Source organism: Coturnix japonica, chromosome 19 (genome assembly GCF_054131305.1).
Source record: "Coturnix japonica strain WE chromosome 19, WE-NBRP24, whole genome shotgun sequence".
In the NCBI taxonomy this organism is placed as follows: Eukaryota; Metazoa; Chordata; class Aves; order Galliformes; family Phasianidae; genus Coturnix; species Coturnix japonica.
Window position 1 is genome coordinate 13,149,065 of NC_140681.1, and position 27,636 is coordinate 13,176,700.

General features: G+C 40.9%; 1 protein-coding gene across 12 annotated transcripts; it reads left to right on the top strand.

Annotated features, from left to right (window-relative positions):
* Positions 1 to 769: 769 nt before the first annotated feature.
* ZNF217 (zinc finger protein 217) lies at positions 770 to 26,862 on the top strand. 12 transcript variants are annotated; one of them, XM_085519826.1, is made up of 8 exons: positions 770 to 937; positions 1,235 to 1,341; positions 1,685 to 1,746; positions 14,174 to 15,955; positions 18,023 to 18,166; positions 18,883 to 20,475; positions 23,327 to 23,457; positions 24,739 to 26,862. In XM_085519826.1, exons 4-7 carry the CDS (start codon positions 14,566 to 14,568, stop codon positions 23,434 to 23,436), a joined length of 3,237 nt encoding a protein of 1,078 aa, XP_085375952.1. In that variant the 5' UTR covers positions 770 to 937; positions 1,235 to 1,341; positions 1,685 to 1,746; positions 14,174 to 14,565; the 3' UTR covers positions 23,437 to 23,457; positions 24,739 to 26,862. The 12 variants fall into 12 exon arrangements, with proteins under 12 accessions (XP_085375952.1, XP_085375948.1, XP_085375954.1 ...); XM_085519822.1 differs by lacking the exon at positions 1,685 to 1,746; XM_085519828.1 differs by lacking the exon at positions 1,685 to 1,746 and having other exon boundaries at positions 18,041 to 18,166.
* Positions 26,863 to 27,636: the final 774 nt, after the last annotated feature.

Below are 27,636 nucleotides of genomic sequence, written 5' to 3' on the forward strand. Positions count from 1 at the left end.
AGGTCTTGGTGTGCCTTTGGGGGGGAGAGCAGGAGAGACACATGGAAACCTCACTTCTTCCTTATCGTATTTACACAAGGATGGTGCTGACCTCAGGTTTAGTAGATCAAGCACTTTGCTAACGGCGTTGTGGATTTAAGTGGTCAAAGCTCCTTGGTTTCAACTGGAATAGCAAAAATTGTTGTAATTTTTCGCCATGTTCACTTAGGCCCAGTTTAGCATCTGAGCCTTTAGAGAAGTAACAGTGCTGAAGAGCTGAGTGCTTATGGCTGTCAGGGCAGCACAGGACATGGACTGCTGGGCTGTGCTTGTTTTGTTCAGGGCACTCGAGCTGCTGCTGCCCCATCCACCACAGCAGCCGCACGCCGCCATTTTCTCCATCTCGCCTCATGTCACGGAGCTTCCTCCATGTGCTATAACAGGTATGTGTGAGGATTTAGTTTATTGCTGTGATATCTATTTATCACCAGGTGTAGTACTGTGCACCACTGAGCGGCTCTCGGGGCTCCCTCAGCCCGTTTCATCCCTGGAGGACCCACAAAGAGGCTCCCGCGGCCTATCTACATGTGCAAAGCGGCGACGGCCCCTCATTCCGTGCCGGTGCGGCACACCGCCATCTCCGCCATACAAAGGCCGATACCGGCGGGACATCGCACGGCCCAACGGCCCCGAGCAGCGGCCCACCCCGCCGAGCCCCGCCGGGAGGGGGCGTGCAGGGCCGGGCCGGGGCACGGGGCGGAGCTGTCGGCCGCGGGGCGGGGCGTTCCGCGGGGGCTGCCCGAGCAACAGCTGCGGCGGGAGCGGTTTACAAACAGTGCCCCGAGAGCCAGCGCCGCCGAGTCCGGGCTACGGCGGCACCGCGGGCGGCCGCCCCTCGCTTCCCTCCTCCCTCCTGCCCCACCTCAGCATGCCGGCCGGGGAGGCGGCTCAGGCACAGGTGAGGGAGGTCTGAGGGTCGGCTTCCCCCTCCTCCTTCCATTCCCCAGCCCCCCCCCCCCCCCCTTCCCCCTTCCTCCTCATTCCCCTCACGCGGCGGCACCTGAGGGAGCCGTGTGGCTGCCGGGGCCCACGAGTGTGAGGCCGCGGGCGCCGTCCCGGCCCTGGGGGGGGGGCTGAGGAGGAGGAGGAGGAGGAGGAGGAGGAGGAGGAAGGGCGGGGGCAGCGGGGGGCAGGTGAGCGGCCTGGCCCCTCCTTTGGCGGAGCAGCAGCAGGTAACGAGCCGCTCCCCGTTCAGGTGTTCCCCTCCGACCCCATACCTGGCCCCACCGAGCTGGGGGTGAGGGGAGAGAGCGGAGCTGAGCTCCTTTGTGAGCCGAGATGTGCCTGGATGAAGGCTCTGTAGTAAGTGGCTCGTGGGGCGGGTGGGGGGGGGGGAAGGGAAGGAAAAGTTTATTGATCCGTTCTGCCAGCTTTTTTTGTGTTGTTTGCCTCCCTCCTCTGAAGGCTGAGCCACGATCGTGTCTTGGCATCGCGTTTCTCGTCTTATTTACTGATCTTCGAGGGGGGAATAGGAAGTTTGGGAAATAAATAAATAAGCTCCAACTGACTTCTGGAGCAACAAAAGACGTTGCCAAGCGAGGACAATAAAATTGTGGGATATCTGCGGATTGAATTTCACTCTGTTCCGTGATACCCACCGGACTTTCTGTTCTGGGTGTGGGGTTTTTGTTTGTTCCCCACACAGAAACCTGCAGCAGAGTGAGCTCTGTGCTCTAATGAGCCACCCCCAAACGTGCTGTGACTCCTGTAAGTATCTTGAATTGGAGCGTAATAGTTTTGAAGTGGTGGCGAACAAAAATCTTTATGCTGTGTTATTGATCTGCTGATGAAAGGCGTTTGGATTTGAAAAGGGTTTAGGCTGGGGGTTTTGTGTGCTTAAAGGTGGGTTTTTTTTGTTGTTTTTCTTTTTTTTCTTTCTTTATTTTTTTTTTTAAAGGCAACAGCATTTTTCTGTTGTTGTTTCTGGAATGACCTTGAGAGCTTTCAAACTTACCCCAGTTTCCAGCGGTGGGTTTGAGGGGGAGGCAGCAGCAGAAGCACAGAGTGAAAATCGAAAATAGAAATAGGAACTGCAGGAGGTGCAGTGAGATGTTTTCTTATAGAAGTATGTGAAAAAGGAAGTTTTTGTAAGAATGCGTGAAAAAGAGGAGAGGGAAATAACGCAGTTTCAAATGCGGTTAGAAAGAGAACATATCATTCTTCACGTTTTATTAGGCCCTGAAACGCGGCAGTGATATGATCTGGAAGACACAGAACTCAAACGCCTGACTACAAGTTGAATAGCAGGCATTGACTTGCTGACCAGTGCTTCCATGCTCGTGCTGGGGGGGGCTGGTTTTGTGTCTGCAAAGGTATCGGAGCTCGGTGCTATGACAATGGCTTGCAAATGCTTTAACGCCATGTTTTATTGCTCTTAGGAGCTCTTATTTACTGTAGGTTTGGGAATACGGCTAAGACTTTAATTTGTGATGTCCACACTGAGGTTTAAGCGTTTCCTTGGATAATGCAGAAGGACGGTTTGAAATAAGTAGGATAAGCTGCATTCTTTGGCAGGGGGAGGGCGGAGGGGAAGGGTGGAGGAGGTGTTTTTTTTTCTTCCCCTTTAACTAGTTCTGTAACAGAGTCAATATTTTAGGATCTGTGGCAGGAATGTGCCTTTGTGATCGCTAACCTTCCTGCCATGGCTTTGAAAATGAGCACTACTGTAATTGTGTGAGAAGAGTCTGGGGTTCACATCTTAGCAGGTCGTGCTGGAGATTAGCACCGTTTGGAAATGCTGCCTTTTAAGTTTTCGGAGTGATGAATAGGAAAAGAGAATAACTTCAGAAACGCGGTTATTACAGTGATTATTGATTGGCTTGGCCCGCAGCCAGGCAACTCTTCTGCATGCACCAGAGTTGCCCATTTCAATTCTATAGGTTCCTTTAAAATATCTGCGTCCTCTCGAATCGTTAAACGATATCTGGAGCTATTTAAGAACAGTAGATCAGCTTTTAGTTAAGGTTGTTCAATTATGTCTTCATCGCTTTGGAGTTGGTTGAATGACTTGACATGAGATTAAGCACAACAAAAGAAAAGGCAGGGGAACAACAGCTGCCTTCCAGTACCCGAGCAGCAGCGTTCTCAGCGTTTTACCTTCTAGTATTAGGTGGTGTCAGGTTTAAATGTTAATATTTATATGCGTATTTACAAGAACCTCGGGCGTTCTGATAACACATCGGGCACCCAGTGCTGGCTATTCGTCTTTGGGGGTTGTTTGTCTCTTGCCTTTTTAGGAAAACTATCTTAAGATCTGATAGTGAGGGATGAATTGATCTCATTAACTTTTCAGACAAAAGTAGCGAGCAGTCACCACTAGTTTGTACTTGTTCAGTTACTGTGTGGTAAGAACTTTAAGGTGTGTCCTTAATGGCAGTTGACGATTCTTGCTGCGAAGCCTTGTTTATTTTAGGTAGATGTTTTATACAGAATTTCCAGTGGGACAAATTACTCCACTGCCTGCGCTCACCCTTTTCTGAAGGCTGCCTGTGAGCAGAGGAGAATAATCCGACGTGCTGCAATCAGTATGTATTTTTAAATTGAAGTCATTAAGTTTTACTGTGTATTTTGAGGCTTTTCCTACTTCCTTTGTTTAAACATTCTCAAACAGTGCATATCATACATGAATTTAAAGCGTTCACATGGCACTATTGAGCTCAATTTAAATTTAAAATGAGTACCTACATTCTCGCTGATCAAAATAGCAAAAGTATTTCTTTAAATAAGTGGATGTTTTCTGGTTTTGAATGTGGTGAGAGGGCTATATTTGTATCTTGTAAACAAAGTTTCACATTAAGTAGTCTTTACAGAATGGCTCCCAGGCTTTGGATTAGAGGGCTTTTTTTTTCCCCCTTCATTTTAAGGGAATATGTCTTTCTTTGTTTAGGTAGCAGCTGGGGGGGGGAGGAACAAGATGTAGGGTGGGGGTTAGGAAGAGGAAGCTAATAAACCTTTGTCAGGCTGTCTTACAAAAGGTTACTTCATTTTGGTTTCCCCTTTCATGAGATCACATTTAAAAATTCCTTTCGAGTACTTGTAACCTTCAGAAAGTATCTTCTCCTCACTGTGTGCTTCCATTTAGAGCTGCAGTGATAGATTAGTATCACGTTTTAAGTGAGCGGGGTTCTCAGTTAGCACCGTGTTTGGGGGAAGTAATTTCAAAAGGGAACTGTGAGGTTTCACTTGACTTTCAAAATGGTGATTACAATAAGCTCTTAATTACAAACTCTCAGATTTTAATTTTTTTCCTCCCCCTGTAGCTTTGGGGAAATGCTAAGTAAATTTTAACTTCCCTTTGTTCTTTGGGACTCTTTTGTCCCAACTCTTTCAACCTGGATCTTGATATGGAATTCATTGTCCTAGTAAAAGATTCCATGCACTGTATATGTAAATACACTCCCTCTTTCCTGTGTTATGAAATGTGTAACTAGTACTGGCATATGGAAAGAACAGCCCCGGCCCCCCTTCCCTTCCCTAAGGTAAAATGGGCTAAGCTTTCTTTTCTTTGCAAGCAGCTGAAAGAAGAGTTTGACCTTTGAACTCCCCCTCACACTTCCACGCTGCTTTCAGGATGATTAAATAACCGAGGATATTTGCCTGTGTCTTATGCTTATTTATCTCACTTAAAATGTTCCAATACTTAACTGTTGAGGTATTGTCTTTAAATATAGCAAGATAGTGCATTTCGGTTGCAGCAGGGCTGCCATTTGCCAGCTCAGCCCTCTTATTTTTGAGACTCTGGATTTAGAACATCAGCATTCCAGTAAGATATTCTTTCCACATCTCATAATTGCATTTATTTCAAACTGTTACTGACTTTTAACAGGCTCTGGGTCATTTCTGCTGACCCTTGACCCTCCTTTTTAAGGTAACTTTAGTAACAAAAAAAAAGTTGAGAAGAGTTTTTCTTTCTGGTGCGTTAATACGGGCAGGGGATTGTGCTGCCTACTGTATGCAATGCAGGCTTGGAGAGAGATGTGACTCATACCACGGGAGATTTGCAACTGAAGACAAAAGTAAGGAAAAGGATATGACCAAACTATGTAAGATCCTCACTGGGTTGTGTTTTAATTAAAAAACAAACACAAAGCCTTGCTAAGCGAACTTTGCCTATTTTCTCATCTACCTCCAAAATTAAGGCTACTCTCCCAAAGGTTTGGTTGTTTTTAACTTTTTCAGGGGAATTCCCAAATAATCTTGTTTTATTGCTTTTATTGTTTTTGATTCTTCTGCCAAAGAGGAGGAAACTATATTGAAATTTCTACTGTCATGCTCTGACCAAAGTCAAAGGTTTATAACTTATAGTTCATGGATTAGTTGCTTTTGTGATTCTTCCTCTTCTTTTGTATTTTTTTTCTTTCTATTGGGGTGGGGGAGGGAGGACAGGACAAACCATGTGTTGTAACAGGAGAGACGTAGAACTTCTTAGTAAACCAATGGAGGTGCTGAGGAAAACGAGGTATAAGTCAAAAATCTGAGACATACTTGTTTGTGTGCACAGTGTCTGAGTTCATTGCAGAAGTTTGAATTGTTTATCTGACTGCACTGAGAATTTCAAAAGAAAGTACAAGAGGAAACGTGGTTAGAATTCACAGGAAAATCTATGTAGTGCAGTGAGACTTCAAGATCTGAGCAGAAACTCATCCAAGAGTAAGTGAATAATTGTCTGGATAGGGATTTTTTGCACTTTAGAGTAAGGAAAGACAGAGTTTAAAAAACCCTCTATAGAGTTTTTATGCAACTGAAAATATCCAAGTATGAATTTGTTTATGTGCAATAAGCATACTTGCATTTTTCTGTGTAAGAGTGTAGTGTAGTTTGCTTCTGACATAAACTACCTAAGGGAGATGAAGGCCCTTGTGCTTACACTTCATTGCAGAAGTAGATGAGGCTGATGAAGTGAAGACTTAGGTCAGCTTCTTTCTGCTGTGTAGATAGGAAGAAGCAAACTAGATGTGCTTCAAAGACTATGGGGTGTAATACCAGTAGGAGAATGGATATAAAATTGGTCCAGAGAAGCCACGACTTCTGTTTAGCTCTAATGTTTGTTTCTAACCTGCTATGAAAGCAAAGCGTACAGAAATTTTGCCTATTTCCTCTCTCTGGAGAGGTCCATTTCTTGTAGATGCTGGCTTTGCTTCCTAGGATAGTTTGTCACTCTGAAGCCATGTGTTGGTCATCACATGTGTCCCTCCAGTCCACTACTGCAGGATAATTAAGGTAGTACCAGGCAATTAAAACTGTTTGAATCTCCATCAATTGGCACTGGTTTCTGGAAGAACTCCCACCTTCATGGAAGAAATGTGTATTTCAAATGCATTGCTATTTTTGTATCTTCAGATTTGAGGCCAGGGAAGGACTTAGTAGAAGTAAATGTCTTTCCACCAGACTGTGTGCATTTTTCCATCTTTCAGGACTGATTTCTGCCAATACATAATTGTGGATATGTTTGAAAGTGACAACTTCAAAGTCACTGCTCTGCAGAGGGGTGGGATAGGAAGCTGCTGCTTTTTCTGCCAGTGCACCACTGTGTTGGTAAGAGTTGGATTCAGAGTTGAAATCAGGTGAGAAGGCGAGGGAAGATGAATATCCCAAACAAAGCGAACTCTTCTCTCCAATTCAGGAATAGTGAAGAATCTCTTTTCCTGTTATTTCACTTATGCTGCCCAAAGGGATGCAACTTCCCCATAATTGCTACAGAGGAACTCCTGCCTCTTGAGTAATAAGAAATTAAGTCTAATTTGGTAAACTCCAAGTTTACCACTTCTTTGTAGTGGTGGCTGTTGGAGAGATCTAACATCCCTCTTGCCAAAAGGTGGTGGGGGGGGCTGAGAGGGGAGGGAGAGGAAGAACAATCTAATTTGCTGTTAAGGCCTCTGAAAATATCTTCTTTCAAATGGAAACCAAGACTGAACATAAGGCAGTTTATGTAAGGTGAAACTGATTCAACAGCAAAAATATATCACTCTCTTAGTGAAGAGTCTTTACCTGTTGTGGAGAGAACAATAAACTGTTTTGTCAGGTAAGGGGTCACTGCCAGTTTAAGTGCACGTAACTTCTTGATTTAATGAAGTTGCATCATCTTGTAGCAGTGGTGAAACTTGTCCCAGACTTACTTGGAATAGGATTGCTCTTGTCTTTCAGCCTTTCCACAACAGGTGTTGGCTGCTTCTTAGTGTCTACAGTCAGTTTTGGTTTTGCGGTCCCTGAGAAATTCTCTCCTACTCAGAGTGGGGGGAGAAAGGGAAAAATCTGGAAAAATCTGTTGGATCGGTCCTGCTGAACTTTAAAAGTCAGCACTTACTTGTAGCACTTCCTCCTTTCATGCCAAGAATTAGTCTCTTTTATATTTACTCTTGCTCAGTGGAGGAAAAACATGTGCAAAGTGATGCGAGCTTATATGTTTTCTGCTTTAAAAAGGAATAATTACATCTTTTGGTGGAAGAGGCATTCAGTTCACTGAGGAGACATGTACATCTTATCCATCCCCTGCCAAAGCAGACATATAGCCTTAAAGAAAAGGGGACTGCAGGAAAAGGTTTTTTAGAGAAAGGATATCCTTTGTTTCTATCAGTATAGATGTCTGAAAAGGGGGGAGGGAGTTTTCCTAATATTGTTCACTATTAACTGCTAGTTATTTTCCACTGGTAATTAAATTCCTGGAGGAAATTGATTTGCATATTTGTCTGTCTTATCTGACTACAAAAGAGCTTTAATACAAAATCTTTCTGAAGTGTGTGTGGAGAAGTGCCTGCATAATAACACTCCTGCATTCTGGCTTATGTCTGTTTCTTCAGATCTGCTTTTATGAATTGTCTCATCTCCGCTGTGTTGGAAAACTCTGCAGTTGCATTGCAAGGATCTGTAACTGAAGGGAAACAAAATAGCCTCTCCTTTAGAGGGTGAAATGATAAACTCAGAAAGCCTCTCTAAGAATTAAGGTTTAGAATAACTTTGAAAACTTCGGGCCTGAAAGATGAAGACTAACAAGGGGCCTTAAGGATGTGCAGCATTTAGGGAGTGGAAATTCCTATTTGGGGTCATCTTTTATGTTCTCCTTTCAACCTGAACATCTTTGTTTTGATCTTTTCCTGCAACTGAAACAAACCAACTCTCTTCCTCCCCCTAGATCTCCATTTCCTTTAAAAGTTCTCATGCTAGTTCTTTATCAGAATGAACTATTAACAAACTTCTTAATAGAAGATTTTTCTATTGCAACACATGGCAGAAAAAAAAAATGTGGATGGGAAGCTACATTAGGTACATTCGTGCTACTCTGTTAAAATGGAGGTGAACTGGGAAGTTGTTAAATGATTTACAGTCAGAATGTCAAAGGGAGTAGCTCTTCCCTTCCCTGGAAGGCAACAGGACACACAGTAACATAGAATACATTACTGGCTTCCTATAGTGTTATGAACAAAAGCTGACTACCACTGTTCTGCAAAATGAAGTTTTCTATGCCAGTGTTATGGCTTTCCAGTGCTCAGCTCAGGTCACTTGCAGGTGGGCATTGGTACTCTCTCAGGAATAAATAAGATCTCAGTCTATGATGCAAATAATGTATTCCCTATGTTTTGGGGCTGCTGTCCCTTAAATTGGGATGGGAAAGAAAGGGACTGTGTGAGATGTGATGTGCCTTTCTTAGGAAATACCTGAAGGATATTGTTTGTTTGATGTATACAAGTCCAAAGACTTGAAGAATCAAGCTTGAAATGTTGTGTATCTGGTCATTTGACTAAGGTTTGGAAGCAGTGGGTGAATTAGGACCTCACAGTGACTTCTTGCTTTGTGTTGTGATGAAACATAGATGTGAACGCTTGGCACCTGTTGTCACTGCTGGGTTCTGTGGACATCACAGGACTCTGCAGGCACTATCTCCAGAGTCTGTAGCTCTTGAATATTGCTAGTAGCCACACGGGGATGGGATTTCTACCTAATATCCTCTGTGCATGCCAGGTGTGGTGGAACTGACTTCACTGTGCACTGAGAGAGGGAATAAGAGCTAAATGAAATAAGCAAGCCTGGACTTAGTTTTTCCTTTAAAAAGGAGCAGTCTGATGTAGTTATGCACGAGCTATTCCATGGTCAGTATTGCCTCTGAATGTAGTTTTTCCCAGCTGAAATAAATAATCCCTCTAAGGTGTTTTTTATTTGCAGGCAATGTGGGGGTGTCTCAGTAAAGAGAAAGTGCTGTTAATTGGTTTGTGTGTGTTCTCAAGGCAGAATGGGAGCAACTATTCTGCAGAATGGGTTAGGGGGTCTGTTATGGGGTTGCTGGGGTAGCAGTCTGGGCACTTCTTGTGTAGGATGTACAAAAGTAACTTATCACTTAGTTGTAACTCTCTTCTAGTTTTCTCACTTCTGTTTTTAAGAAACTGTTGCAGGAACTAGTTGAACTTCTGTAATTGTTCCAGTTAGCTTTTACAGTTGAACAACTGTTATTTCTGCCAGCAACCAACTAGCGAGGTGTAGTTGTTTTTCCTGCTACCTGCTACGCAGCTCTCAGTCCCAGTGCTCTGTGGTGTCTGAAGCAAGAAGTTCAATGGTTGGACTTTGCTATTCTCAGAAAGGTGTGTCTAGAATTTTTATTACATATTCATGGAAATTTTGAAATGCAGGAAGTAGAAATGCAATAAAATTACTACTGATAGGTCATTTCCCAAAGAAATCTTTCAGACTGAAACATGTAGTCTTCAGTTGTGTAATTTAATGAAAGTAAATTAAACTTCTCTACGGGCACTTAATTAAAACTTAGTCTGTTCTAATAATCTATTTATATGCAGCAGCTTTTTGGTGTGGTTGTCAGGTTGTATGGCAGCCATGATGAAAACAAAACCTTCTCATCTGTTGAGTTCAATGTTTTATATACGTTTTGTGGTGTTCATAAATATGATGGATATTGCTGCAGACACGTTGAAGTATTTGATTAAAGACCACATGGTCAAATACGACTTTAGTGAACTACAGCTTGCACAGTACTCTGGGCTGCTGGAAGGATGGAGTTCAGCAGGTAGTGCTCTTAGTTGGGAAGAGCTGTCACTTTTGGTAGTGACCCCACAGGGGAGGTATCCAGGAGCACGGAGCAAGGTGGGATCTCCATTATTACTGCTGGGGATGCCCGTTATTGTCTGCAAATGGTGGAGAGGGAAGTCAGAAGGCTGAATGTGAACTCACTGAAATGTGGAGAGAGAGTCATCCTCTATTTTCAACTTAAAGGTTAATCTGTGGCAAACTTACAGCTTTCTCTTCAGATGTTGGAAGGAAGCGTTTCCTGTTTTAGTCTGCTGTTTTGCTTCAGGTCTCCGGCTGTCTAATACTGGTGTTGTCCTGTTCTTTTTGTCCCTCCCTTTTTGTCTCCTGAAAGTGAAAGATGACAGAAGCTGCCCCAGATACAGTGTATTTGTTTGTGATTGTTTTTTGTTTTTATTTTTATGCCTGAAAGTCTCTATTCTGGCAAAGTAGTTACAGTGCTCTTCCGAACTACAGGTTGTCTGCTTTCCCAATGCAGAACTGTAGCAACTCTTGCTGTTTTACTGGTACCTACAGCGTTCTGAAGACCAGGAATGTAATTGATCAGCACTTTTGGTCCTCAGGTCCAAGGTATAATGCTATCTTCACTAGGAAGGTTGTTTTCTCTTTAAATAATGGGTAAAATCCTAGGGCACACACTTGGTTTATAGTTTAAGCATACATTAGCTTGTTTAAACAGTGAGTATAAAATTGTGCCCTGCTTCAGAGAGCTATTTGTCTAATCACAGTGAAGTATGAAATAAGACTACAGTTTTCCAGTTTGCTTTCTGACATTAATAGTAGTATCTAGATGCATTTGCAGATTCCTTCAGAAATTCTACCTGCAAGATTTTCTTTTTAAATCCATAGATATTATCTCTAGTACAGAATAGCATTTCCAAGAAAAATAGTTGCCTGAACTGCGGATGGGCCTTTTAGGTTTCAGGCCAGGAATATCTTGCTCTGCTTTGCAGTGCTGCCTAGAGGGTGAGCTGTGACCAGACCTTCACAACTGCTCAGACCCCCCTATGAAATACAGCAGAAGCCTGGAAAGCATTCAGCAGCCAGCAGAGGTTGGTGGGTGTGTGCTCAGCTTCGGAGTGCCATGGAACGATTCTACAAAGGGTTTATTAAAGTCTATCGATACTCAATAAATTTGGACACACAGTTCTGTAAAACTCTTCTCGTGATCCATGTGCCAGCTGTATGCTGGGTGTTTATACATGTAGTTGTGAGGACAGGTTTGTTTGGTTTTGTTTTTTTAGACAGCTAAGTAATTTTTCTGCTTTGATGCATTGAAATGATCAAAGTTGAAATAGACCAACTTCTCTGCTCATCTCTTTCCTGAATGCTGAAATATTGCTCCTCGTAGGGTGGGAGATGATGTGGATTTCTGATGTCCTTCATCTGTGTTCTCTCCACAGTGACATCTCTACTGTTGCTCTGTGCATTTATGTCATAATACTGCAGGGTGGGGGGTGTAGCTGGGTGGCAGTTGCTGTGTTCTCAGGCAGGAGTGAGGGTGTAACTGATGGATCTCAGCAATTCAGCGCGTGGGATTGGGGACACTTCCTTCCCAGTAGTGCCTGTGACCTTTGTGGGGTATGATCCTTATCTACTACTGCAGAATATGTACCTGTGTAGGCAAAAGTAGATATGTTAAACTCTCTAAGCTCACTTCTACAATTTTGCCTAGTTATTCCTTAGAGGCAATTAGGAATCTTTCAAAAGTAGCTGTTCATTTTAGTTTGCAAATAAATTATTTTCAGGCATATAGCCACCATTTAGGCACATAAGCTGTGCTGCAGCATGTTATCCTGTTGTGCAAAAATACCTCTTAAAACTACGGTAGAAATGGAACAAAACAGCAAGTTGGAACATGAAAACATGCTAAGCAGTGCCCTTTGATATGTTTTTCCTTATACTTTATGAAAAAGGTAAGCTTTTTGAATACTTCAGCTTCAAACTTTTGTTATAGCTTCTCCACCTGCCTATTTAATGGTGAGTGGAAGCCAGAAAGCTAAAACTGACTGAAAGGATAAGGCAAGAGCAAAGGCTGCAGCAGAAGCAATTCAGATGTGTCATACCACAGGCTGAATCTGCCTGCTACAAAAGAGTTTGGAGTCCTTATGAAAAGAGGAAGTGTTAATCATGACAATGATTAAAGAAACAACAACCAAAAAATGGGAATAAAGGCTCTGGTTGGTGAAGAGATGTTTTGGCTGCAGCAAATTCAGGTTCTGCTGTTGCCCTCCCATCAGCCGGTGGCTCGGTCCCCCTTCCACTCCCTACCCTTCCACCCAGTTCTCTCTGTTCTTCCTGTTGACTTGTGACGTGCTGTGAGCCTTTGGCATAGTCTTTTGAGCTTTAAGAAGCCAGAAGGGGCCACTGGTTTCCTGGTACTCAAATGAATTGTTGTCTAGCCCTTGGTTAGATGACTGGACAACAAGAATATTGATTTCTGGTGTAAGGAAAAGATGAATACAATCAGCTGGCAACTGTACTGGCAATTGACACACACACACACATATATATAATATATTCTTTATTATAGGCTTCAGGATTTTCTTTTGTTAGTATGATGGTAGGAAAAGAAGCTGACTTCGAGTTTGAAACCAAAGAATATTCCTAGGACTGGGGCACAGAGTAGTGAGAGGATGTTTTTGAGGTGTTCTGTCTACTATTCCTGGCAATGTTTTGCTGAGTTCCCCTAAACTGAAGTGAAATTTAATAACTGAAGACCTTACTTGTTGTCTGAATAGGAGTGCTGTCAGGAAAAGCTGGGGCAGGTAACCTTGGCTGGGACCACAGTAGTGCAGTGTCTTTGCCTGCTCCAACTGTTTGTAGCCTGATCTATTACATGATCTGTTTGGAATGGTTATCTTTTCACTGGCTGAAATGAAATGTTTCTATTTCCCCTTAAGTAAGGTAACAGGAAAATAGAATTCTAAAAACATACTTTGCTAATACTGTCTTCTATTATGTGAGCCATAGAGCACATTTTGTTTTGAGACTTGTTAATTCAGCTGACGTGGGTAGTTGACCAGCTTTGCTTACAGAATAATTAGTGAAAGTCTGAGGCTGGAGTCAAGTTCTGAATGCATTCTTCTGATTAGATAGTTGTGTTTGGGAAGATTTTGTCTGCGGATGTTTCCCATTCCGTTTATGTGAGCATGTGGGACTCTGGTAAATCTTTCCCTTACACCAACATTTGATTAAGTGGAATCCTGAACTCCAAAGCTATTAATTTCTCTGCCCTACAAGAGTGGCAGCAATTAATTGCTGCTGGTGAACTTCTTAATTCTTGTGAGTTCAAAAAATTTAAAGGTACTTGTAATTAACAATATCACAGCCCCCTTAAAACTTATGGAACGCTAAACTTTCATTTTGGAGTATAATCAAACACACATTTGGTGTTGCATGCAGTTTGAAATGGGAAGCATTTCCTTTGGAAGTGTAATAGTTGGCCTCTTGGATGATTTTTTTTTAATACTAAACTACTGCCCAAGGAACACTATCATTAAACTGTTTCAGACTTTGGGATGATCTAATTGTGACGGAGATTGTAAATCTGTGGATATTAATGGCTCTGAGTGGTGGTATTAACAAAGTTCTTAATAGAAGGATTTGTACTTAATGCTTATTTTGTACTAGAACTGTGAGTGCTAATTCCAAGCTCGCTAGTCTTGGGGTGGGAGGAAGAAGGGATTTTGTTCAGCAGCCATTACTGAACAAACAAAGTTTTACTGTGGCTCTAAATTCTGGTTTCACAAGTTTTGGAAGGTTACTTTGGCTTGGATAGGATTTCAGTTGGTGTACATACTGAAATATGGTTTGAGCAGTTTTATGCAGCTAGGTAAGAGCAAGTTTAGAATAGTTATTGAAGTATTGCTATTATATAGCAGTCTTAAAGCAGTAGCCCAACTAATGGAACAGAGGAATGTTTAAGACAGCTGTTTATTTCTACTGTGGTATGTAGGAAATCACTGGACTGTCTTCTAGTTGTCCCTCACTGATGCTTAGTAACAAATGCCTCCTGTGCTTTCCAGCAATCAACAGTTTTCTTTATTTGGGAGGTAATATCTCCTTTTGAAAAGTCTCACGGGTTGCTTTCTCTCTCCTTCAGGTGCTGGAGTTCTTTGTGGCTCTGAACTTGCCCTCGAGTACGTTTTGTCCAATGCAACTATTTTAAGTTTTTGTACAGAAAAACTAAGTGCAACTGACTGTTTCTGCAGACTTGAAAAATCAGAAGAAATAGTTCAATAAACCTCATTTGTGTCACTGAGGGAACCAGTGGATGCACTTTGAGTGATGTGTTAACACAGGTAAAAATGGAGAAGAAATAATCTTTTGCTCCTGGAAAAAAGTCTTTTCCCTGGCAGAGGACTTTGAGCTTTGCAGACTTGCAAGCACATGTTGGAGAACTTTACAAGTGTCCTTATTGTGATCAGTGAACATCCCCCAAAGAACTGAAACCTTGCATTAAAAACACGTAATAGAGAACAGAACGCAGGAAACATGCCAACTCAGCCTCTCTTGGCATACATGGATGGACTGGATGGAATAGCCAGTACTGTTGGTGCACAGATGGAGAACAACGATGCCTCTATGACAATAAAAGGAACAAATACCATTTCTTACAAAAGCTTGCAAGAAAAATTTCTCATGCAAGCTGAAGGATGTATGCCTCTGGACTGCATGTTCTGTGATGAGACCTTTAAACATCCAGAAGAACTTGGGAAGCACGTTTTAACTCAGCATAGGCCTACTCTCTGTGAACCAGCTGTCCTGCGTGTTGAAGCAGAGTATCTCAGTCCTCTGGATAAATGTCAAGTAAGAACAAATTTGCCTTCTCCAAACAATGAAAAGGACAGTGAAGAACTCAGTTGTGAAGTTTGTGGACAAACATTTGATGAGGCTTTTGATGTTGAAGCACATATGAAAAAGCATAAAGATTCTTTCACATATTGGTGTAATGTGTGTGGAAGAAGATTTAAAGAGCCATGGTTCCTCAAAAATCACATGAGAACACATACTGGAAAGCCTGGTTCTAGAAACAAGCTTCAACAAGGTTCTGAAAGCCCCATCACAATAAATGAGGTGGTGCAGGAGCATATAACTGAAAATGTAACATCACCTTACAAAATTTGTATGGTTTGTGGCTTCCTATTTCTCAATAAAGAAACTCTACTTGAGCACAGTAAAGTGCACACCAAAGAATCTGCACCCAATGGCGAAAGCCCCCAGGTGACTGATGATCCCAATGTAGAAGAAACATCTCAAAGAGAAGAGTTTTTACGATTTTTGAACTTAAGACCAAAAGTGGTTCCGGAAAATGACAAAAAACCCGTGAAATGGATTGCTGAGCTGGATCCGTTCAACACGTATCAAGCATGGCAGCTGGCTACCAAAGGTAAAGTTGCAGTTGGCCACGGCCAAACTAAAGAATCAGGACAAGAAGGAAGTACAGACAATGATGACTCATGTTCTGATAAAGAAGAACTTGGTGAAATTTGGAATGCAAATAAAGGCAGCCAGACTGAATCTACAGGGAAGTCAAAAGTAAATAAAAATGGAAGTTATACAGGGAATAGTAACTTATACCGACACAAATTGAAACATCCCAACACTGAAGTGCCTTCTATGGAGATGGATTCAAAATTGTCCCAGAACAAAGAGAAACCAACACACTGTTCAGAGTGTGGCAAAGCCTTTAGAACATACCACCAGCTAGTCCTTCATTCTAGAGTGCATAAGAGAGACAGGAGGACAGATGGGGAGACTTCAGCTGCTTCAAGGTCGTGCTGTACTGATATAATAAGCCTAGATGAAAATGGAACAGTAGAACGAGTGGAAGGAGGATCTGAAGATGGGTCTGAAGATGGACTTCCAGAAACAATAAATTTAGGTGAGCAGAATTTTTGAGGAATGAGATTGAAATAGCTGTTACTGTTTGGGAACTGCCTAAAGCCAAAAATGCATAGTCTGTCTTGGTGACATTTTTCATAAACTTACATAGGAAATATGAAATAATATGGTGAGAAAAGGGGAAAGGAGAGGAAGAATAAGAAAAGGAGATAAATGTTCTGACACAAGTATTTTCAGGTCTTTGAAGCTGTGTTGGGCCTTCTGGCAGTGGTGGTTTGGGTTTCTGGAATTACTGAAATACTTTCAATAATAATCTGTCTAGAAATAATGGGATCCCCCCACCAAGACACATACTTGTACTGGGTATACTGCATATTCACTGTGTCCCTGTACAGCACATGTTTTTAAAGGTAGTGTTTCTGAACAAGTCACTGTATGTTTCCCACTTGATTCTGCATCTTATAAGGAAAAGCAGAAAAATGTCCAGTGCTCAGAATCAGTGGCTGGGAGGGTCCCAAGGTTTTTCTACCCATCCGTGGGTTGTGTGTTTCCTTTGAATGGTGTCCAACCTGGCAGGCCAAGTGTCAGGAGCAGCAGCTTTAAATTAGTTGTTTAAGGATGTACATAATGGTATACTGTGTATGCAAGAGGAATATACTTAGCTCCTCTTCTCTGATAGAACAGATAAAGTGTATGTTACCCAGGGTTAATGCTGAACCTCACATTGCCTTAGAAAAATGTGATACCAATGTTGAATGATTCCTTAATTGATAAAGTTTGCATGTCTGGGGACAAAACAGGATAGCAGGAAGACATGCAGCTGATGTAGCACTGCTGTGTGTGACATGCTTCAAGCCTGCATTTAAGGAGCAGACACTTGCATAATCGCTAGAAAAGACAACGTACAGAATGTCCTGGCACACAAGACTGAGTTTGCTGTTTCTGGTAATGTGCTGCCCTTAATGTTGCCTCCAATAACAAAGGAAAAAAAATATATTACCTAATGTTAGCTTGCTTGTTTTGTTTCACAGCGCCTTATCCGAAACGACAACAGCTTTCATTGTGAGATGCTGAGTCATGCTTATTGAGACATTATCTGTTTGTTTAAAACTGCTCTGGCTGCTCTTGGCCGCAGTTTAGCCATGCTTAGCATTTCCAGTATGGAAACTTTCCAATGCATAGTAACTTTGGAAAATCATTTTAAGCTGTCTATCATGTTTCTAACATCTTAGTTAAGTAAAACGTTTCCTCCTTTATTTTCCCACTGTAGCATTCTAGTTAGCTTTGACATGGATATTTTACTCAAGTTGACTTCTTTGGCAGTTTGAGTTGTAAAAACATCAAGACGTTGATTTGAATGGTGTCTTGTGAGTGAGCTTTCTCCCTTTGTTAGACATTAAGCTGTGCATGCCGCCCTCCAGTGGCAATCGCTTTCATTTACACTTCAGTTTATCTGAATTAGTTCCTCGAGCCACGTGCTTCACAGAACAACCCCTGCCACGCTCCTGTTTGTCAGAGCTTAAGCGTTCCCAGTTGTAGTGAAAGATTACTTCTTAAAGCCAAGCTGCTGCTTCTGGGCATGACACTTCACTGATTAGTGCAGACTTAATGTTACAATAAAGGAAATAATCAGGCATCCTCTCTACCTTCCTTCTGCAGGACAACATCCTGTGTTGTGCCATGGTGCTCGGGGCAGGTTTACAGTCCAAGTAACCCTGCTATTCAAGCAGTCTCCTTTAAGATAAGAATACAGGTTTTAACAGATACGAGTTTTTCTTTTAGGCCATTCGCCCGTGGTTTCTTGTAGGTTATTACAGAATTAGATGTTGTTTTTTTTTTTTTTTTCTTTGAGGCCTATTTTTACATCGTTTATTCTGTGGGGCTGCTTCCTTTCAGTCACTAACCACAGTGGTACTTGACACAGCTGGAAACCTTTTAAACCATTTTACTTTCTGAGTGTACATCAGTGCAGAACCAAAGACGCTTGCAGATTGCAGGAGTTGGCAATGTATTTCCTTTTGTGCTTTTTGCTTAATACAGACAGTTAAGATAGTTGCTTTTGGTCTTGAAAGGGACTACAGACTTGCATTTGCTCTTCATAATGTAGCTGTATTTTCTCTCAAAGATAAAAATGAAGATGTTTTGGAAAGAGCAAAAGTTAAAAATCTTGGAGCCTCCCGAGAATGCAGCTATTGTGGAAAGTATTTTCGCTCAAATTATTACCTCAATATTCATCTCAGAACTCATACAGGTAAATGGGCTTCAGCTTTATGGGAGGGGAAGAAAGTGATGAGTCCGCTCGGATGGGGTGTTTGGTTTTGGTTAAGTAAAACAAAAATTGCCTTCAAAATTATTGATGTTAGAAATGAAGATTGCTCTTAATACTGGGAAAAAGATCTGAAAAGGGATGCATTGTAGACCTAAGTGAAAATCTCTTTGGGGCAAATTATATTGTGTTCTTAGAATTTTAAGGTTTAAAATAAGTATTGTTGTTTTTCCTACACTGAAAAACACAGAAATACTTCCAAGTATTATATTTGCTAGTTGCTGGTGCCTGAGCTGTGTATTCTTCAGTTAAACTTGTCTGTAGCCAAGCAAACTCATTGTACTTCTATTAGGGTTTCTTTTAAACAGCTCTATTTATAGTACTGTGATGTCTGTGTTGTTGAATAGCATACCTGCAGTATGATCAAGGGCTACGTATGCAGTTTTTGGAGCTGACCCACGGCTGCACCAGAGATACCACTCTGCATAGGGAACTATCTTCTTCATAACCAGAAGATGTCACTGTAGTTAGCAAAAGCAGTTAAACAGTTTTACATGATTTAGAGTCTGGGGTTTAAGATGGTGGGAAAGGGGGAAGAAACAAATCTATTTTATTGTTCTAAAGTCTGGATTATCTCCTTGTTTTTAATTGTACTCAAGACTTCAAATTATATCAAACTTACTGATAAAACTTTGTTTCAGGTGAAAAACCGTACAAATGTGAATTCTGTGAGTATGCAGCAGCACAGAAAACTTCATTGAGGTATCATTTAGAGAGGCACCACAAGGACAGGCAAGCTGATAATGCAGCAGATGCGAAAGGTGACAGCAAAGCTTCATTGCAGAGCCAGGAGACGGAGCTCTTTCTGGTTGCTGATGGTGCTCAAGAAACCAAAAATTTGAAGAGGCTTTTTGATGGTGCCAAAGATGCTGAGGGCTGCCCACCCACAAAGCAGCAAAAGGAAATCCTGTCCTTGAATAATGCAACAGGCAGCACGATCCTTGTAAGAATGAAAAATGATTCTAGGGAATCGATCAAACGTTCCGTTTGTAACAGTTTGACTCAATTGCATGAGAACGTGTCCACTCCTTACTTGGAAAAACTAAAGTCTGAGAAGGAAACAAAGGAAGTTCAGCCCAGTGCTTCGCATAAAAGAGAGAGAGAGGCTTCTGTGGAATCAGAGGGAGATGACGTCCAGTATGTTTGTGCTTTTAAGGATGGAAAAAATACAACTGATGTACGAGAGTGCTGTGAGAACTCCAAACACAAACATATGGTGGATGCTCAAGAAATGCCCTTGAACTTATCTGTTGGGACTTCACAAGAATGTTCAGTGGTTTCAACTACTAGAGGCCTAGTACCCAGCTCCTGCCCATTCTGTACTTACAGAACATTCTACCCGGAAGTCCTAATGATGCACCAGAGGCTGATGCACAAATACAATCCTGACACCGTTAACAAAAATGGGTATAGAAACAAGGCTCTAGCCAAAGCCAGACGCACTGGATGCCCTCCCGCTCTGCTTGGTAAAGATGTGCTTCCTCTGTCTTTTAATCCTAATAAGAGTAAGGCTTCCCCATCTATTCCACAAAGACTGTTGCAAACGGGCAAATCCAAGCAGTGTCACCCTCCCCAGAACAAAGTCCCTCTTTATGCAATGGCTGATTCAAGCAGCACAGCCCCGAGTAACCTCAAGTTTCATAAACAGCAAGCTAATATTGGAGCTCAGGCAAATAATTATAGACAACCTCAGCAAGAAATGCACTCCAGTTCCAGCATCTCTCCAGTATTGGACAGAGTGAAAAGAGCTGAATCTAAAATGAAAGCTCTGAATGTCACAATGTCCCAATCTGGTGTAGTAAGCAGCAGTATGAATGGGGCTCTTGACTCTCACCTAAACGAATCTGCTTGGTCTTGTCATCGAGGAAGAGACTATCTTTGTAATAAATCTGTGGGCAATGCAAATCTAGAATATGGTGAAACGTCATCTAAAAGAATGAAACATAGTGTGGCAGTTATTGAACAAAGTGACTGTGCAGTGGCTAATTACAGAAGATATGAAACGAGCAGATTTCGTGTTGCAAACAGATATGCAAATCTGCTACCTCAGGAATGTTCTCGCACCAAACCTGCATCTTCTGTTTTGCCAACCAAACAAGGGCTTCTGAATTCGGATGATGCTGATCCTCCTAAAGTACTGACTGTCCTCAAACCTTACGAGCCATATAGCTCTGGATCACTTTACAGTTCTTGTGGATCTAGCAATGGCCAAGTCACCAGCTCTACAGTAGAAGGTACTGTATCTCTATCCTAGCTCAGTTAGGTGTCTTTGATCTTTGTGAAGAAAGGTGTATGAAATAATAAATGCACAGCTACAATAAAATAATAGAGAAAATAAAACACTGTTAAACATGTTGTCAGGTACAGTCAGTGCCTGGATTTTAAATGTAAAAGAAGATTCTGTTGTAAGAATGAATAGTATGCAGATGAATGCTCGTGTAGTCTGAAGGTATCAAGTAAACTCTGAGTATTTCCATTCTCTAGAAACAACAAGATCACTTCTGTAGTAACAAGCAGAGTTATGTTGCTTTAGATTAGAGCAAAGTCAAATATACTAAACCTGCATTTTGATACATGGTGAAGAGTCTGTTCACCTACTCCATTCTGTTATCTGTGTATATGAAGGTTGTGGGCTTATTAGTGAGTTATGGAAAAATGAAGGCAAGTGCTCAAGCTCTGCTTCCAGGCTGGGAAAGGCAAAGCTTGGATCATATCTGACTTACTGAAACAGTTGTGAAAGCGTTAATTCCTAGTTTTGTCAAGCGTCATCTGTGTCAGATGACCTGTGCCATTAGTTGCCTTGAGGAACATGTAACACACAGAATACACAGGGACAGGCACAAGGACAAATGTTACTGCTGCCTCTTGGTATTCCTAGGGATCCAAGGGGATGAAATACTGTTTCTTATCTGGGTGCAGAAGTCATTTGTGCAGTTGTGGAATATATAGATAATCACTGATAAAAAGCCTGGCAGAATGCTACTATCTGCTAAGAATTTAATGTGTGCTCTCATTGCTTAGTGGAGTCCTTACGGACTAAACAGAATGCTAGTTTGCATACGAGTCAACTGATTAAGGACTTGTGCTTCATGACATGGCTACCTGATGAGCAGAGAGAACATTCAGGATTTTATAGAGAATTCTCTTGATACTGTATGAAAACATGTTAATTTTAGTTAAAATAAGAAGGGGAAAATAAAAACTTGTAGCTTTGGTTGTCTTGACAAGTCTGTACCCTCAAGGACTGGACTTGGTACATCAGTATCTTGCTTCTCTCCAGCATTATCTTGAGAATAGAGAAATACTCTTCTCCTGCCATCACTCTCAGAGAGGTTAGCTTGTGGAATTGGCAGCTGCTGCAATACCATTTTTAAACACTGACTTCATTGGAATCCACGTTGTTGTTCTTCTGAAAGCTTCACCTGTCAGCCAGAAAAATCTGTGGTAGACTTCTTCCTCTTTTACAGTACGAGCTTGGAGACAGCAGCTTGTAATCAAAATTATAGTCATTGTTTCTTGTGATCTAGAGCGCTTGAAGCTATGCCTACAGTTATTAGACAGTATAATTGTCATAGAAATAAAGGTTTCATTGCTGGTTATGCAGTGCCATCTCAAAGCACCTTTTCATGGCTGTTACTGATGTTGAAAAGACTTGTGAAACAAGACCCTTTTGATAGGGGTTTCCTTAAAAACTTCAAGAAGCACCTTGTGCAATAAAACATAGGCTTTTAAGGCTAATTGCCCAGCTTTCCAACCATTCTGCCCGAAGTATGTGAATGAAACCAAATCTTGATGATTTTGAGAAGGTAAAGGCAAGGCAATTCTCAGCATTAGACTTTTAATATGGTTGGAGGCATATTTTTTTTGCCTGAGTTGCAATTCTGAGGAGGTACTTGGTAATATATGCGGTTTACTACATGTTTCTGTAGTCTTGATCAACCTTGGTGATATTATAAGAACATGTCAGAAATCTTTCTCTAAGGATCTGTGTGCTTATTGCAACATTATTTAGGTCCTATGAACATGTTATGTTGCATGTTAAATGCTGGATCAAGTTGTCATGAGAATATGTTCCACTTGGCAAGCTTGATTAAAGCATGATGCCTTCTATTACTGCTTGTAAGCTGTGCCACTCTATATTGCCCTGAAGAGACAGAAACGTTCTGAAACCACTCAGTTTGTGTTATTTTCAAATTACTTGCCTTTGCAATGGCAGCATGCTATCAAGGATAACCTGTTGGCTGATTGATCTGGCAGAGACTGCAAATTAAAGACAATTGCTCATGACACACTCCAATGGCTTTGTAGATTCTGTTGAAATATTAATTTAGCTTCGCCATTTTAATTTAATTAAAGCTTGCTAGGTTTTTTTCAATGCTGCATTTAAAGCTTTCATGGAATATAGATGGTAGTTGGGCTTTTTGTATCTTGGGAGGGAAAATGATCCTTGACTTTTCCTTCATTCTGTGAAGTAGTTTTTGACTGCTTACTTAAGCCACACAGGCTTGGTTTGGAACAGGCATTGATTTCATGTATATAAATCTGAATGAATGATTGTGAGTAAATATGAAGCTACCAGTCTACTACATTGAGAACTGCTTAACAAAGTTATTCATGTATGTATGTTAACATTTTTTAAGGGGTTACAAATTCTACATATCTGCATGGGCTATCAAGGTAATAATGTAGTATACCTGTCTTCCATTAAGTTCTACTTTCAAACAAATGCAGGAATGCAGGAAATGAATATGTAGGTATCATATGATATGAGGTATTCACTTAAAGTGAACCCCACTGTAAGATGAATTGAGCAGAGATCTCTTGCACATTATATGAGCAAACCCTGGCATGATATGTGCATGCAAACAGCTTAGAACAAGGTTCTTAAATTACAGCTTTTCTCCTTGTTCTGGTTTGGGATCCTGTGTTTCCTATAACTTCTAAGAGGACAAGGAATAGCTGTCCACCTTGAGCCTTACTTGTGAGTTGTGTTCTGGGTGCTGACATAGAACTGCTTCTAGTTGAATGTCTGACCTATTAGAACATCAGGAAATAATTTAACTCCTCTAAATTTATTTTCGTCAGGGAAAAGATCAGTGTCATACCAACACTTATCTAGCAGTGTGCTGCAAAAGCGAAGTTATGAGAGTTTCATTGGCAATGCACGCTTTCGACCAAGTGACAAGAAGACTTGATCATTGACTTCAGGAGAAACGGTAACCAAACCTTTTGAACTAATTGTTACTCAAATATTGCATTATGTGCTCAGAACATCAAACGGTGCTGCATAAGTGTGATGGGAGGTAATCAATGTCTGAGCCAGAGCATCTGAAAATGCAAACTCTCCCTTTTAGAAAGTGACGCAAATATTGGTATAGCATTAGTTATTTTGAATATTGGTAATGGTGTACTCTGTGCACTGAATATAGAAAAAAGCATAGATGCTTCTTTCCTAAAAGAAAGTGAGGTTCTTAAAAAAAGATAAATATACTAATTAGATACAATGCTAGTGGGAAGTGTTCACCAAGGGGCTTTCCCCTTGTGTCAGTATATGGGGGTGGGGAACTAAAAATGAGAGGATGTGCCTGTTATCGTAGTTTGTGAATCCTCTGCTAGTCCTTGAGACGTTGTGATGGTCAGTTCTTCCTGAAAACGGAGGCATTACTCATTTTATGACTTCTGAAGATTTCGAGGGCAGCCTCTAACAAGACTTCATAGAGAAGTAAGGGATTCCTGATAGCTCCTTGACACTTTATCTTTGTGTGTTGGTGAGGTTGTTCCAAATAGCTTTTTCTTTGTTTGACTGAGGGATGGGTGTAGCCTCTTAAGGGAAACAAGTCAAGTGAAAAGAATTAGCCTGGTGTGCTGAATTTTTGTGCTTCATCTCTTCAGTTTGTATCTGAATCTCAGAACTTCACAATTCCATTGTGTTCACAACATTCTTAGCTGCTAAGGAGATAAGCAGTGAATAAGTCTATAAATAAATATATCCGTATGCTCTTTCTGAACCGGAGCCACGGATCATTTTCCTTGTTGAAATTTAAGCAGATACCTCTTGAATGCTGCAGCACCTGGACCAGTGTGCAGACTTTCCTAAATACATTTTTACATATCAGGGGAGTGGAGCTGTTTGACCTCTAGCTGACAGCTTTTAAAATGCTTTGCTTTATTTCTTGATAGTCTTCTAATCTTACTGCTTTTATTGTCCCCCACTAAGTAGTTTTTGCCTGGTTCTGCATTTTTTCTTAGAAGAAAAAAAAAAAAGCTAACTCAATTTTCTGCCTGTATTTCTGCCTGGAGTTTGAGTGTTCAAAAGGAGACTTGATTGCCAGTTTTAATTTGCTATGAAATACAGGATAGACTGCATATGGCAATAATAATTTCCAAATGCATTCATACAACGGTGAAGATTATCTTCTCTTTTAAGGATGCCTTGTCCCAGAGTGTTATGCTATTTTCTAGTCCTATACAAAACCCTATTTTTTGATTTGTTCTAGGTCTTAAGGACACGAGTGCATGTTCTGTGGAGTTATACCTGCAGTTCATCCCTTGAGGAAAGTGAATGGTGAAAGCTACTGAACTAAGCTGTGATTGTACTGTATATAAAAACACTACAGTTCTATAATATTGGTTCTGTTAACATTTAATACCAAATAGCCATAAAAGGTAGTCTAAACAATTGGGTTATGAAGGTGTGTGGGGAATGTATGTCTTGACGTTGACTTGGAGTATTTTTCATTAGAATTAATTGACCAAATATTAGGTAGGAATTATATTTTTACATACTTGAGCGCTGCTGAAAAGAGTTTCTTTGAAAGAATATATAGTCCTTGCACCTCAGGTAAACTGTAAATGCAGAAGTTGAAATCCTGTTGGTTTAATGCTCCTTTTTCATAAAGGTGAAAGTTTCTCATATGTTGTTTTTCCTGTTTAACTATGTTAGTTTCTCAAAATAACTTCCAAATAAACTGTCTGAAACTGTCCAGTTTATAAATGTTGTGAACATCAAAGCAGTGGTGCTGACATTATGCTGATCTGCCTTGCATATGTTAAGATCTTAATGTGTACTTCCAGAAGAGCAGGGATCTCTCCTTCTGGAGTTGTTTCCAGCTTCTTTCCAAAGCATGGATGAGGCAATACTTGACGTTTGAGTCTGTCAGTGTGGTGTTCCTGGAATACGGTTGGATTCTTGGTTTGGCATTGGTTGCTGTTGTTCAGAGAAGTTTCTTAAATGAACCTCAATAGCAAAAAAAAAAAAAAAACAACAAAAAACCAACAAAAACCACGTAGGACTTGTATGAGACACGATACTAATCTAAATGTTTGGAACGTTTAGTTTTCTACTAAACCACATTTAGAGGAAAACTACTTTGCACCTTTGTCCAAACTGTAAAGTCACAAACAGGCTTGCAATATGAATACAGGATCCACAGACTTCCAAAAGGGATGTGGCTATGGTCTAGCCTGCTTGACTCTCTGCTTGAAAGCTTCTTAATGTTGGTTTTTAGCATCTGCTGGGTGTTTAAACAGAGTAAGGAATAAACTGTTAATGGGAGAATATCTCCTTCTATTTTTTTGTGAAGACAAGAGTTTTTTCTAATGCACATGCAGTTTATTTTTTGTAAAGGGAAGACGGCCAGTTACCAGCCAGTAAAGCAGAACTGTTGTGTGTTTTGACCTTCATTCCTAGTTGCTTCTCATAAAGCCTGTTGTATAGAGTTCGTTTCTTCTGTATCTGGCTTTGACTTCCATATATTTTACTAAAACAACAAAAAGAAAATTTGCACTGCTTGTTTTGCTCTCTTCCCTCAAGTAGCAAAATGTAAAATAGCAAAACCTAGAAACTCTTGTTTTTTCATTATGCAACTTGAGATGTTCCAGTTATATGTCTTACTTCCTGAACGTGGGACCTAATTTTAACGTTTCTGTAAACTGGCAATGTAATGAAGTGCTGTGTATCAGGAAATTGTACACTATTTACCTTTCTTCTGTTCATAAGCTGAGCCATATGTACATAATCTAGATTTGTTTTCCTAGTTTTGCACTTTTATAGCCTATTTTTTGAAGACTGATTCACTTGGAAAATGGTTAATCTATTTTTTTGCGTGATCTTTCCAATGAGTCTTATAGAATGCATGCTGTAACTTTCGTCTGTGTACCTTACCAAGGTTCTGTGGTTAAAACACGTACGGGGCTGTGCTAAGATGTTTAAGTAAAAAGGCCTAAGATGTTTTTAATCTCTCTTCATGCTGGTACAGTTTCCTTCAAGATTTTTTATTTTGGTAGAGATCTTGAGGGTTAAGTAGAAAAATGGCCACGAAGACTATTTCATGGCAGCATAGCCCTGTACTTCAGAATACACTTTGCCCATCAGTATTAACTATTGGGATACTACTGGTTTTGTATGATTCTTTGGAGGTAACAGTTCATACAGAGAGGTACAAATTGTTGATTTTTTTTCTCTTTCTGTGTATTTATTTCATTCCATTTTGTTTTAATTGTTGAAACCGGAAGTTGTCAAGCAGTAGGAACACATTACTCATTTAATTTATAATGTATTTCACTTTAGTTGAGTATATTATTACATGTGGATGTAAATATAGACTCGGTGTTTTGCAAAACTGGTTTCTGTGTCTTGCTTTTAAAGGTTGAAATTATCTGGCTGGGATTTCGTATTCCTTTGACTTTTCCTTCATATTCAGACCCCTTGGGGGGGTGGGGGGGGGAAGAGGACCTGCCAATAACCAAACCCAAACTCACGTCTGTTCAGTTGCTCTCATCAAAACACTGAGTCACTTCCCAGAAGATCTGGCTCATGCGTAGAGGACTCTTAAAATAATGAAGAAACCTTTTGTTTCTTCCCTTTGAAGGAAAACAACCGAATAGAAGAAATAGTTTTTGTATGCATTCATTATGGTAATAAGAAGTGGTGAAGGCATTCATTTATTTTTTTTTAAGCAATTTTTTTTTGTTTGTTTTCTAATCCTTAGAATTTGTAAGGGCTTAAATGTTCTGGAAAGAAATAATTCTGGGTCTGATGTGTTCTTGGAAGCTGAGTAAGGTGTCATACCTCAGTAACGCTGCTGACATCTGAAAACCAGATTGAATCTGGGGGGGTGAGACAGCTGGCAAAGGCAATTTGTCCCAAAGAGAGCTCATCAGATAGGGTTCCCTGTATAAATAAACTTCATTTGAGGGCACGCATCTGACTGACCAGAGCCTTGCTGGCCTCACAGATGGAGCTATTGAGTCTTGTGTTGGAACCAGCACTTGTGGCTGTGGTCAAGTTTGTAGAGGGAGCCTCGACTAGTTTAGTGACTTGGTAAAAGCGCTCCTGATGGGCAGAACAGGAACTTCAAAGTGTGCTCTTAACAGAACTATCATCTGTGGATTGC